Source organism: Myotis brandtii, unplaced genomic scaffold (genome assembly GCF_000412655.1).
Source record: "Myotis brandtii unplaced genomic scaffold, ASM41265v1 scaffold915, whole genome shotgun sequence".
NCBI classification, from domain to species: Eukaryota; Metazoa; Chordata; class Mammalia; order Chiroptera; family Vespertilionidae; genus Myotis; species Myotis brandtii.
In genome coordinates this window covers 690,732-702,685 of record NW_005371769.1, presented here as the reverse complement: position 1 = coordinate 702,685, position 11,954 = coordinate 690,732, and the positions used below count along the sequence as shown (strand labels likewise).

Below are 11,954 nucleotides of genomic sequence, written 5' to 3'. Positions count from 1 at the left end.
ACGCACACGCAGGGCTCCTTCGCACCGCAGTCCCAGCGCGTGGGACACACGGCCCCTCCCGTCCCGCTCCCAGCAGCCTTTTCTTCCACACGACCTGGGCTCTTCCCTCGCCCTCTTCACAGCTGTCCCCGAACTGCCTGCCCGGCACCCAGGTGCCAGGCCGCTCGGCACGTGCTGGCCCGCTTCCTGGGACCTGTGTGAGCTTCCTGTTTCTTCTGGATCGAGGACCACCAACTGGGGGCTTAAACCACAGAAATCGACACCCCCCCATTCTGGAGCCGGGTCCAAGCTGGGGAGGGGGCTCCCCTGGACTGCAGGGGCCGTCCTGCCCCTGGCTCCTGGGACCGAGGCTCCAGGGCTCGTCTCCCCCTGCACTCACACGGCCCTTCCCGCTATCCCTCGTGAGGACACGCGTGCCTGGATCTAGGGCCTCGCTGACCCAGAGCGACCTCCCACTGAGACCCTTCACTTACTCACACCCACAAGGTTCCCCAACTACCGTCCCCTTCACAGGCTCCAGGGCCCAGACCCGTCTCCGGGGGACGGGGCAGCACGGACCGTGCAGCTGCTCTGCCCACTCAGAGCTCTTGACATGGGGACCGGGACCCTCCTCTCCACTCCACACCCACCTCTGTCGAGCACACGGACATCACCCGGCCCTGTGGCCAGCCGGTGTCTGGTGTCCCCCCCGTCCAGGTCCCTGTGGGCAGCAGTGCCCTCAGGAGGACGGCACGCCCACCCCTGCGCCCGAGCTGCAGCCCGGCAGCGCCTCGCTGACCTGAACGTGAGTCCGGATTTACTCTTGAGGTTCCGCAGCAGCTCCAGCTGGTTGAGCGGTGGGATCAGTCTGAGGGGGAGAGGGCAGTGAGCCCGCCGCCTGAGCCGGGGACCGCGCCCCAGCTCTCACTTCACACACAGGAGCCCAGGGACGGGGGTGGGGTGGTCGCCAGCAGAAGAAGCCCATCTGCGTGCTCTGGCCACACCTGTCCTGGGGCCTTGGCCCTGGAAGTGGCCAGTGACCAGCATGCATGGCAGAGGGAAGGGAGCAGAGCCCAGGCTGTCATCCACAGAGACTCCGACCCCTGACCACATGGAGCGGGTCAAGCAGGGCACCGGGCACAGGCAGGGGGTCGTCCCCTCCCGTCCCCTCCCGTCCCCTCCCGTCCCCTTCCCCGTCCCCTTCCCCGTCCCTGAACACCCCAGGGCAGCACAGCCACAAACACAGTACCAACAGCCTAGGCTCCCAGACCCCTCTCTGCCAAGTCAGGGCAAGGTCAGGGTCACTGTGAAGAGGCTGCTTGGACAGGGAGAGGCCTGGACGGCTGGCCCGGCTCTGCTCCAAGCCCCTCTCCCCAGACCCAGTCACACACACAGACAGCCTCACCCCCCACCCCTCCTGCTGGCCCCAGGGCAGGTGCAGGCGGACTTCCACACAGGCCTGGCTTCACACCAGGGCGTAAGATCTGTGGACGAGGAGGTTCCTGGGGAGGCCCCAGGCCCCCCAGTTCCACCTGCAGGACGGGCAGGAGCCTCTGGGGCTCGAGTCCCCTCCAACGTCAGGGAGACGTCTTCACCCCACTCTCAGCTCCTCGCCACCTCCTGCCCCCACATTTCCACTCACCCTGTGTGACCCTAGGCCTCTCCCTCCTGACCCAGCCCCCATCACTGTGACATCCCACTCACCCCTCAGCCTGCTGAGTCCCAGTCCCTCCCTAAAACCAGGCTCCAAGACCCGCTCCCAGCCCCAGCCCCAGCCCCAGCCCTCTCCTCAGCCTCCATCCTTCTCGACTCCAGGGGCCCCTGACCGCCCCCCCCCACCCCCCGGACTGTGTCTGAGCCTCACCTTGGCGACCTCGCTTGGCGTCATCACACAGGCCTCACCCAGCCCCTCCACGCCCAGCCCCTCCACGCCCGCTCCTCCCCTCCCACGCTTCAGCCTAGGCCTTCAGAGTCCGGTCCCTCAATGTGACGGGCTCCTGTCATTCTCATGCTCACGCATTCAGAAAGGTCGTGGACTCCACTGCACACCTGACTCTGATGGTTGCCCCTTCGTCTCTGGCTTCCCTCTGGCCCCTCCACACTCCCCTCTGTCCAGTCACCCTCCTCCCCCGGGCCTGCCAGTCACTGCCCATCTGTAGGCCCAGCACAGCCAGAAACCTTCAACTCCGGATCTGCCCCTCAGCAGCGAAGACCTGACCCCCAGGCACTGCCCCTGCTGGGACTGCTCGCCTGGTCTGGCCTCCTCCCAGAAACCCCACCTCAGGGGCTCGGCCTGCACTCACAGGGGCACAGGAAACTGGTTTAGGGACCACACCTCCACAGGCAACCACCGCCCAGCAGGGTCCAGACACAGCCCCCCAGCTCCCAGCACAGCCCTGTTCCCTGGCCACAGCCCTGCTTCCTGGCGTGCTGGGACCTGCTGGAGAAGGGGTGGCCCTGGGAGCCCTTTCCCTCCCCCAGGACTGAACACAGGGACAGAGCTGCTCCCCCACTCTCCTCGGCCACGAGCCACGGGCCTGGAGCAGAGAGCCCGGCACGGCCCCACACATGCAGGTCCAAGGTCAGGAACACTCAGAGGGGGCGTCATGCCCGGGACACAGCACAGGGGACGGGACACAGGCGGGCAGGGCTGTGGGCAGGAACACGCAGGCACCACACGCAGGGCCAGGCACACAGCCGTCATCTCCGAGGGCAGCGGCCGTGGAGGATGGGGGTGCAGTGTGCTGACAGGAGTGGGGACACGCCAGGGTCATCTCCCAGGAGGCACAGCAGCTGGTCTGGGGGTCAGCCAGCTCGAGGGCACCTGGAGCCACCGAGGCCCCGTGGGGAAGGGAGGGGCGCCTCTGCAGACCCTGGAGGGTCCGGGCCGGCCAGAAGGGTGATCAGGGAAACGTCCAGGGCCCGGAGTCTATCAGGGTCTCCCCAACTGCCCAGGCAGCCTGGAGCCTCAGGAATCCCGGGTCCCAGACCAGGGAGGACACGGCTCCTGCCACCACCTTCTTCTCAGTGTGAAGCCTCGGGGTCAGCAGTGGAGATGCCGTGGGGGCTCAGGGCCCGCCCATCGTGGAGCCTGGCCCTGCACTGCCCAGCCCGACACCCTGCTCCCCTCTGGGGCTGGCGGGTTAACTTCCTAACAAGGTTCCGGCCACCAAAGGACGGGCCCCCGGAGGAGGCGGGACCCCGCTCTGTCCACACAGAGAGGCCACTCGCGCTGCAGGACTGTGTGCGCCCAGCACAGTCCCCCCCACTCCGCAGGGAAGGAGTGCTGTGTGGGGTGAAATTTCCTGTAGCAGCTCAGCACCCCCAATCTTTTCCTCCCTTCAGGCAGGAGAGAGCCCCAGTGCAGACGCGGACACAGCGATCCAGTGGACGGGATGGACCGCGGGCCACCTCTCCTCCCAGGGCCTGTGTCTCCCTCTTGTGGCAGCAGGAAGAAGGGGTGTCGAATCCACCCAGGCAGGCCCAGAGGCCAGCTGCCCGGCCGGCCATGTGTGGAGTGGCCCCGAGTGGGAGGAGGAGTCTCCAGCTCCAGCACGTCTGTGCTGTGCACACATAGGCTCATGGGGTGGGGGTGGACGAGGGAGGAACCCCAGCCACTGAGACAGGCAAGAAGCAGGACAAGGACCAAGACCTGGACAGACAGATCCAGCACAAGAAAGCGGCTGGGGGGGTGGGGGGACAGTTGAGAGAGGGAACGGGGGAGGCGAGGAAAGTGCACTCCGGGAGGGGACACAGGGGGACAGGGCAGGGCCTGGCCAGGCCCAGACTGGGCAGGGGTGCAGGGGCGTGGCAGGGCGGCCACTGGCCGGCACACTGGGTGGCCGTGACAGTCACACGGGGGACAGACCACACCACGCTTTCGTCCCATGCATGTCCTACCTGGAGGCCCCGTAGGTTTGAGCTTGCGAGCTTTCAAGTGTTTCACACACACACAAGGGAGAGAACGGACATTTAAAAAGAACGGGATAAGGAAAATAAAATGAAAAAACAGTCGAGGAGAGTGGGGGAAACAACAGAACAGAGAAAATTAGCGCACGGTTGTCCGCCCGGCGGGAGGGGCCACAGTGCCTGGAGCTGCAGGGCGGGAGGCGTTCCCCATGGACGTGGGGCGCACGCTCCCAGATGGCAAGTCTCTTCTGAGGCCAGTGGCAGCGGGAACAGCCTCTGTCCTGCCAGGCCCTCCCTGACTTCAGGAACCTCGGGAGGACCCTGCCCAGCCCCTCAGGTGAGGGTTCCATGGGCACAAACCCTGGGGCGGGCAAGGGGCATCCTTGGGCTGGGAAGCTTCACCGCAGAGGGCAGAGGGCAGGGCAGCACCCACCCTCCCAAGGGCATGAGGCCTGGGCAGGTACCGGGCAGCCCCCAGCCCCTATGACCTCAGACTGACGTCAAAGCAACAGCCCGGCACAGACAAACCCTGGGCAGCCACTCTCATCCAGGCTGCCAGCTGCTCTTGCCTGGAAAGCTCTGCCTGCTGGCCACGCGGACTCATGGGCCTGTTGGCAGCGCCCCACCAACCACGCCTAGACAGGGCTTCCGGCCCCTTTCCGCCCAACCAGGGGCGCCTGGGACCCCGGGGTGCATGTATCTCCCGGTCCTAAAGCCTCGCTGTGTTCAGGGGTCACCCTCCTTGCGGTGCACAGACCCCGGTCCTCTAAAGCGGGGAGCTGCCCAAGGTCCTGTGCTGGGCGTGTGCCCGAGCTCTCGGGGGCCGTCCCCGCAGTGCCCACACCATGTACCTGGCGAGGAGGCTAAGTGGGGGGATGGAGGTGGAAAAAAAGCTGCGAGCTATGAAACAAGGCTAAACCAACAGCGAAATAAACCACACACGGAACTCCATTTTGAAAAGCACATAAATTTTAAAGAAAAAAAGAAACAAAAATCAATAAAAATAATGAACATCAAAAAATGGGGCTTCAGAACAGATGGGAAATGGAAGGCCGAGGAGGCGTGATGCACAGGGTGGCGTGGCGGTACCTGTACATGGGCACGGTGACCGTGCGCTCGTAGTACTGCCATGTGGAATGCAGGTCCGTGCGCGTCAGGTTGGTGGCGTAGAACCTCCAGGCAGACTGCAGGGGAGACATGACGGGTCAACCACGAGGGCAGGGCCAGGGCGTGGGGACCACATGGGCCCTCCCACCTGTCTGCCCCACAGGCCCTGATCCACCTGTAGATTGGAGGGCACGCCTGCCCGCCGCAGCTGGCAGGGTCAGGCGGCGGGACTGGGGGCACACCAGCAGGCTGCTCCTTTCCTCATCAGTCTTACCTGACACCTGGCAGTGTATAGCCTGGTTTCGTGGTCCCCTCCTGCCTCCCCAGTCCTGAAGGGACATACATGGCCTGTGGGACCACAGGAGCTGGGGGACGAGGACCACAGGCCTCCATCCTCCCAGCGTAGTGGCCCACAGACCGTGGGGGAGTCAACGTGAGCACAGTGTGGGGTCCTGGCCTGCTGGCTAGCCGCCCTTGCCCTGTCCTGGGTCTCCATCCCCAGCTTGTGTCTGTGTGGTGAAGTGACACAAAATTCCCCACTTCAACCATTTTAAAGTGCACAGCAAAGCAGCATCTGGTTCCATCCTCATCACCTCAGAATCAACCACCCCCTTCCAGCTTCAGCCATCACCCCTGGACACCCCAGGCTCTGGCACCCCCCAGGCCACACCGTCCTCCTGGGTTCCCAGCCAAGGGAATCCTAGAACGCATGGCCTCTGGTGCTGGCTTCCTTCACGTAGCGTGTTTGCAAGGCCCATCCACGTGCCTCGTTCTTTTTAAGGCTGAATAAATAATATTCAATGTGATGGGTAACAGCAATTCCGTTTATCCACTCATCTGTTGATGAACACATGGGTTGTTTCCACCTTTGGGCTGTTGTGAATAAGGCTGCTACAAACACTGGTGTGCACATTTCTGAGTAAACACCGTTTTCAATTCCTTTGGGTGTGTGCTTAAAAGTGTACACCAACTTAGCCTCAGTAGGATACAAACCCTGCTGCTATGCAGTCCCCCTTACGTTGTTACTGTTACAAATTACACCTTTATACATTGTGTGCCCAGAAATGTAGATCAGTGATTATGGCTTTATGCATGTCTTTGAAATCATATAGGAAAAAAATGAGTTACAAACCAAAAATTTAATACCGCTCTTCTGTTTGCCTCTGGTTACCTCTCCCAGTGCTCATATGGCCTGAGTTACTGACCAGTCTGAAGGGTGCCCTTTAGCGTTTCTTGTAGGCAAGTCTACCAGTGACAAACTCCCTCAGCTCTTGTTTACATGGGAATGTCTTCATTTCTCCTTCATTTCTGAAGGATAGTTTTGCCAGAAATATGATTCTTGTCTGACAGCATTTTTTTTCAAGACTTTAAATATGTCATCCCACTGCCTGTGGCTTCCATAGTTTCTGATGAGAAATCAGCTGTTAGTCTTACTGAGGATCCTCATTCCTGAAAAGCCACTTCCCTTGCTACCTTCTGATGCTGTCTTTGTCTTTGGGTCTTAGTTTGACCACAGTGTGTCTTGTGGGTCTTTGTTTTATTCCTTGGAGTTCACTGAACTTCTTAGATGTGTCGATTCACATCATTCATGAAATTTGGAAAGTTTTCAACCTTATTTCTTCAAATGTTCTTTTTGCCCCTTTCTTTCCCTCTCTTCTGCCTCATAATTTTTTTGCTGAAAACTGGATGTTCTGGCCTGGCCAGCATGGCTCAGTGGTTGAGCATCAACCTATGAACCAGGAGGTCATGGTTTGATTCCTGGTGAGGGCACATATCGAGGTTGCAGACTCTGTAGGGGGAGTGCAGGAGGCAGCCGAACAATGATTCTCTCTCATCATTGATGTTTCTATCTCTCTCTCCCTCTCCTTCCCTCTCTGAAATCAATAAAAATATATTAAATTTTTTAAAAAAGAAAAGAAAAAGAAAACTGGATGTTCTGGATGTTGTAACGTCAAACCTCTGGAAGTCAGATTCTGCCCCTCCTCAGGGTATGTTGTTGCTGTTGTTGATTGTGGTTGTTTGTTTACTGACTTTTCTAAATTATTTCAGACACGCTGTATTTTGTGTCTCTGCTCCATTAGCCAGTGGTCAGCTACTGCTTTAATGGAGGTTTCCTTAAACCCAAGGAACCAAAGAGGAACACGATTCAGTTTTGCCAATTGGCTCTGTGTTGGACACTCCTTCAACATGTGGTGAGGCCACTTACAACTCCGCATTAGCCTGTACTTCCTGCTTGCACAAAGCCAGAGGTCAGCCTGAGGGGAAGGCTTGGGGTCTTCTCCAGTCACCTCTGACCCTGCATCCAGCCCTGGACATGTGTGTGGTCTTGTAGTTCCCTCACATACGGGATCTTTCCGGAGTCCTAATTTCTTCCTGTGTCTGCTTCCCAAACCATGCCTTCCAGGTTTTTCAATCTGCCCATGGCTGGTCACACCTGCTGCACCTGGCCCCAGTGGCTGCAGCTAGCACAGCTGCCGTTGCATTGGACAGACACCCTGAGCCCTGTGAGTTTCCAGGTGAATAAAGCAAAGGCAAACTCTTAGATGGCTCAGGAAGCACCGCTGGACACGGAGTGCTGCTGTATCCTTAGTGGTGGGGTTGGCTGTGTGAAGGGTAGCACAGATGTGGCTCAGCACTACTGGCTACGTGAGAGGTAGTCTCTGAGCCCCAACCCACATGTGCAGGACCCGTGAGATAGTGCCCTGTGCTACTGTCCAGCCTTGGGCCTCTGAACTGGTTCTCAGCACATGCACTAGCCTCCCTGCCCAAGTTCCTAGCGGGACAAAGGCCTGTCCACACACAGGGACAACACCAAGCAGGGCTTTGCTCCTGGACACAATGGGACCAGGTGGGGGGTTCCACTGGTCCTGAGTGGGGGCCACCTGGGCTCACCTGGATCAGGCCTGCAGCAGGGTTTCGCCTCTTCTCAAAATGCTTCTGCCGATGTTGCTCCTGAACTTTCAGGGCAAAACCAGACCCCAAAATGCCCTACAAGTCATTGGTGTCAGAAAGTCCATGGGACTGCAGTGCCCCACCCCCACCCCACACTTGCCTCTTGGGCTCCACCTCCCACCTTCTCAGTCCCTAATCCCCTGGATACCAGGTTGGGGGGAAAACACTTGGATGTGAAGTAAAGGACATGTCAGCCTGCAGGAGCATGGCAGTGCCCATACTGAACATATCTGGGCCCAAAGGTTACTCATCCTTCCCTGATCTGTCCACACTGTAGCGAGTGCAGGCCAGACTCTCGGAGGCTGCCTGCCGCTCACCTGCTGGCCCTCTGCCTGGCCCGGGGGTAGGCGGGCAGAACAGAGTCTTTGCCTTTTCTGAGGAGATGGGGTCTTTGGTCCCCTGGAGACCCGACAAGGGAGCCGTTTCATCACACAGCACTGATCCTGGTCATGAGGACCCTACTGGCCAGTCCCCCCAGACCGGGAGGAGCTGACAGTGACCAACAGATATGGGGTCAGAAGCCACAGCCTGGGGACACTCGGAGCATGCTAATGATGTGTTCTGGAAGCTACCAGGCCAGGCCCAAGCAGCCCCACTTGGGTTCCCAGGAAGGGTACCTCCTTGCACCTGAGCTTCCACCTCCAGCTCCCAGAGGGCTGTGGGCCCTACCTGGAGCCCCGCTCTTGTCCCACGTTCCCCTAGGCGACAGGTGCCCAGGGCAGCCTATGGTTACCTTGGGAGCCCAACACCCCACCTCCATCAGAGGCAGGAAGGGGAGCAGGACTCACGGCAGGAAGAGCAAAGAAGGAGACACCAATGAGGGTGAATGTGGCCGCCAGGAGCCTCCCGTTCCAGGTCTGAGGGTACTTGTCCCCGTAGCCAATGGTTGTCAGGGTGATCTGTAGGACAGCGAGTCAGGTCACACGCCAGGCCTGGCAGTGGCCATATAGGGGCACAGAGGGCACGCGGGAGGGTGTAGATGAGGGTCCCCAAGGAAGGCCATGCCCAGTGAGCACATCCTCAACAAAGGACCATGAGCCCAGCGGCTGGGACTCACCAGGCCCCACCAGAGCGCGTCTGCGTAGGTGTCGAAGTGGTCGTTCTCGCCCTTCTCTGCCAAGTACACCAGAAACGAGGCCAGGATGAGGCACAGGAAGCCGATGTACCAGGCGGTGACCAGCTCCTGGAAGAGACAGCCGTGTCGCAGCACCTGGCCAGCGTCCAGCCCAACCCGCCCCCAGAGCCCCAGGGCTGGTCGTCTCAGGAGGCTCGGTGTCTCCAGGGCGTCGGCAGTGGATGCACAGCCCCCAGTAGCCTGGGCCAGCAGCTGCCCAGCCACATGGCTCCAAGCTCAGAGCAGGCAACAGGGTGGCTGGTTTTCCTGGGTGTCCCCACACCTGTGCCCTTCACACCTGGGAGGACAGTGGCAAGGACAGCCCAGCACACACATCTGTGCAGATTTGGGAGTGTCCCAAGCAGCCGACAGGCCATCTGGCAAGAATGTTGGAACCTGACACCCTACCTCAACTTCCCTGAGCCTGGGGAGACACCTGACTGCCTGCCACCCTTGAGGGGTCCAGCACCTCAGCACCTTGAGGGACCAACACCCTTGTTCCTGCTGAACAAGCCCCCACCTCAGGGCTCAGACAGGAGGGAGAGTGGGTAGGGGGACATGGGACCTTGGGAGCTGGCGGCCAGCACCGCAATGGAGCCGACCCACACCAGGGAGGCACAGCCAGGCAGGGCAGGGTCTGGGCCTCCTGGTAGCTCCCTAGAACGTGGGAAGAGGCTTTGGCTGGGACGCAGCTGCAGCCACCTTAAGGGTCCCACTGCCAGCGGCCACCACCAGCTGCAGCCTAAATGGGCAGTGACGGGTATCGATCCCAGCACTCCCATCCAACCTCGGGGCCAGTGGCTTCATACAGGGCCAAACGGGCTGGGGGCTGTGCGGGAAAGCTGGCCAGAATTCCTGGGCTCTGTCCAGCCAGCCCTTGCACCCTCCGCTAAGGCCGGCTCACCTTGCTATGGGCGTAGACCACAGAGCCTAGGAGCTTCCAGGTGCCGCCACGCCGGTCCATGCGGATCATCCTGAGGATCTGCAGGAAGCGCAGGCTCCGGAGCGCAGACGTGGCAAAGACGTTGCCTTGGGAGCCGGCGGCCAGCACGGCGATGGAGGCAATGAGCACCATGATGTCTGTGGAGAGGGGGAGCTCGAGGCAGCTGTGCGTGGGGGACAGGACCCTCCACCTGGGTTCCAGGAAGATGGACAGATGGACAGGGGTGCATGCAGAGCACCCACCCAGTGTGGAGACGGACTATCATCCGCCAGCCCTGCCCTGGGCACAGCTGCCCTGGGCCCCTGCCTTTCAGGCCACATTAACCACGACCTCTGATGCCAAGAGGGCGGAGCATTCTGCAGTCTCTCCTGGCTTCCATCCTGCACCCCCACCAGGCCTCACCGATCACACAGAAGGGCTTCCGGGCGAACTTGAGCCGCCCTCTCCAGCCTCGGTACCGGCAGCAGCAGCCCGCGGCCCAGATCCGTACAAAATACTCCACGCCAAACACCACGATGGTCACAATTTCCTGCAGGGGAAGCCGCAGCTGAGCCACTGCAGGGACTACGGCAGCGGCTGGGAGGCCTGGCTGAGCTGGTGTCATTGGGGTCCTCCCCGAAGCCTGGGGCAGCCCCAGGGGAGGGCTGGGGTGGGAGGGCTCCTCAGAGGTGCATTCTGGACCGGGGAGGCCCCTCTGTCACTCACAGCAGCACCGAAATTACAGTGGTTGCCATAGCGTCCGCCTCTGGCCCTCATGGGATTGCCGTGAGCATCACAGCCCCCGCCCTACCCGCACCCACGTCTACCGGGGCACACCCACGTCTCCGCGGTGGAGGGCGCCAGGTGGGCCCTCGGGATCTGTGAGAACTGACGGTAGGGGCAATGGGGGTTGTCAGGCGCTGTGATGACACAGGGTGGGGACCAGGCCGGGTCAGGCTGGGGCATAACTGGGGGCTGGGGTGTGGGGGAGAGGCAGGTGGGACGCCTTGTCCGAGGCCAGCCCCTCCCCCGCGGGCTCACCAGGATGTAGAGCGCGCCCTCCGAGCTCTTCTCGTACTCTTTGATGGTTGAGAACACGGAAAGCACGAGGCAGGAGAAGACCAGCAGGAACCTGGGACCAGGGAGGCGCCGTCAGCCCAGCCAAGGCGGCGAAGGAGCCCGCGAGCCAGGACACAAAACAGGAGAAGCCCAGAGTAGCCCCAGGACCCATCCCACACTCTCGCCCATGCCCCTCATCTGCCTGGTCAGCCCCAAAACTCAGAGTAAAAGGGGACAGGCCCAGCTTCCTGGACACGTAAGAACCGCAGCCAGACGCCCACTGGCCTCGCGATGCTGGCTGCGTTCCGAAACACCACGCTTCCTCATTCACGTGTCCTTCCTCAGCTCTGAGGCAGAAACTCTTCTGTCTTCCTGTTAATACCGACCTTCACGCACAGCCAGCCCAGAACCCTTGCCTGTGTTCCTGCGGGCGGCCCTTCCTGTGTGACCCGGTGCCCTGGTGGGGGTCCCATCCACAGACTTCCATGTGCTGGCTGTGCTGTCAGCTCCTGACTAACAGGCATCGGGAGCCATTGTGCAGGCAGCGTGGATGCCAAGGCCCATCCAAAGTGCCACCCAGAGCTCCAGCCAGAGCCCCCAGAGCCCCCAGAGCCCCTTGAGGACCCAGAGCCCCAGCCAGAGCCCCCAGAGGACCCAGAGCTCCCAGAGCCCCAGCCAGAGCCCCCAGAGCCCCCAGAGCCCCTTGAGGACCCAGAGCCCCAGCCAGAGCCCCCAGAGGACCCAGAGCTCCCAGAGCCCCAGCCAGAGCCCCCAGAGCCCCCAGAGCCCCTTGAGGACCCAGAGCCCCAGCCAGAGCCCCCAGAGGACCCAGAGCTCCCAGAGCCCCAGCCAGAGCCCCCAGAGCCCCCAGAGCCCCTTGAGGACCCAGAGCCCCAGCCAGAGCCCCCAGAG

The 11,954-nt window shown here is 61.2% G+C and overlaps 1 protein-coding gene across 1 annotated transcript in view; it reads right to left on the bottom strand.

The window, feature by feature from the left end:
* Positions 1-11,954, bottom strand: part of KCNQ2 (potassium channel, voltage gated KQT-like subfamily Q, member 2) — a 45,502-nt gene that overhangs the window by 18,715 nt on the left and 14,833 nt on the right. Inside the window, exons 3-11 of the mRNA XM_014532771.1 lie at positions 11,025-11,115; positions 10,407-10,533; positions 9,966-10,141; positions 9,005-9,130; positions 8,736-8,846; positions 7,888-7,983; positions 4,978-5,072; positions 3,880-3,909; positions 779-847 (exon numbers count right to left, since the gene is read on the bottom strand). Of these exons, the coding sequence (XP_014388257.1) occupies positions 779-847; positions 3,880-3,909; positions 4,978-5,072; positions 7,888-7,983; positions 8,736-8,846; positions 9,005-9,130; positions 9,966-10,141; positions 10,407-10,533; positions 11,025-11,115 (921 nt within the window). The remainder of the gene's footprint in view (positions 1-778; positions 848-3,879; positions 3,910-4,977; positions 5,073-7,887; positions 7,984-8,735; positions 8,847-9,004; positions 9,131-9,965; positions 10,142-10,406; positions 10,534-11,024; positions 11,116-11,954) is intronic.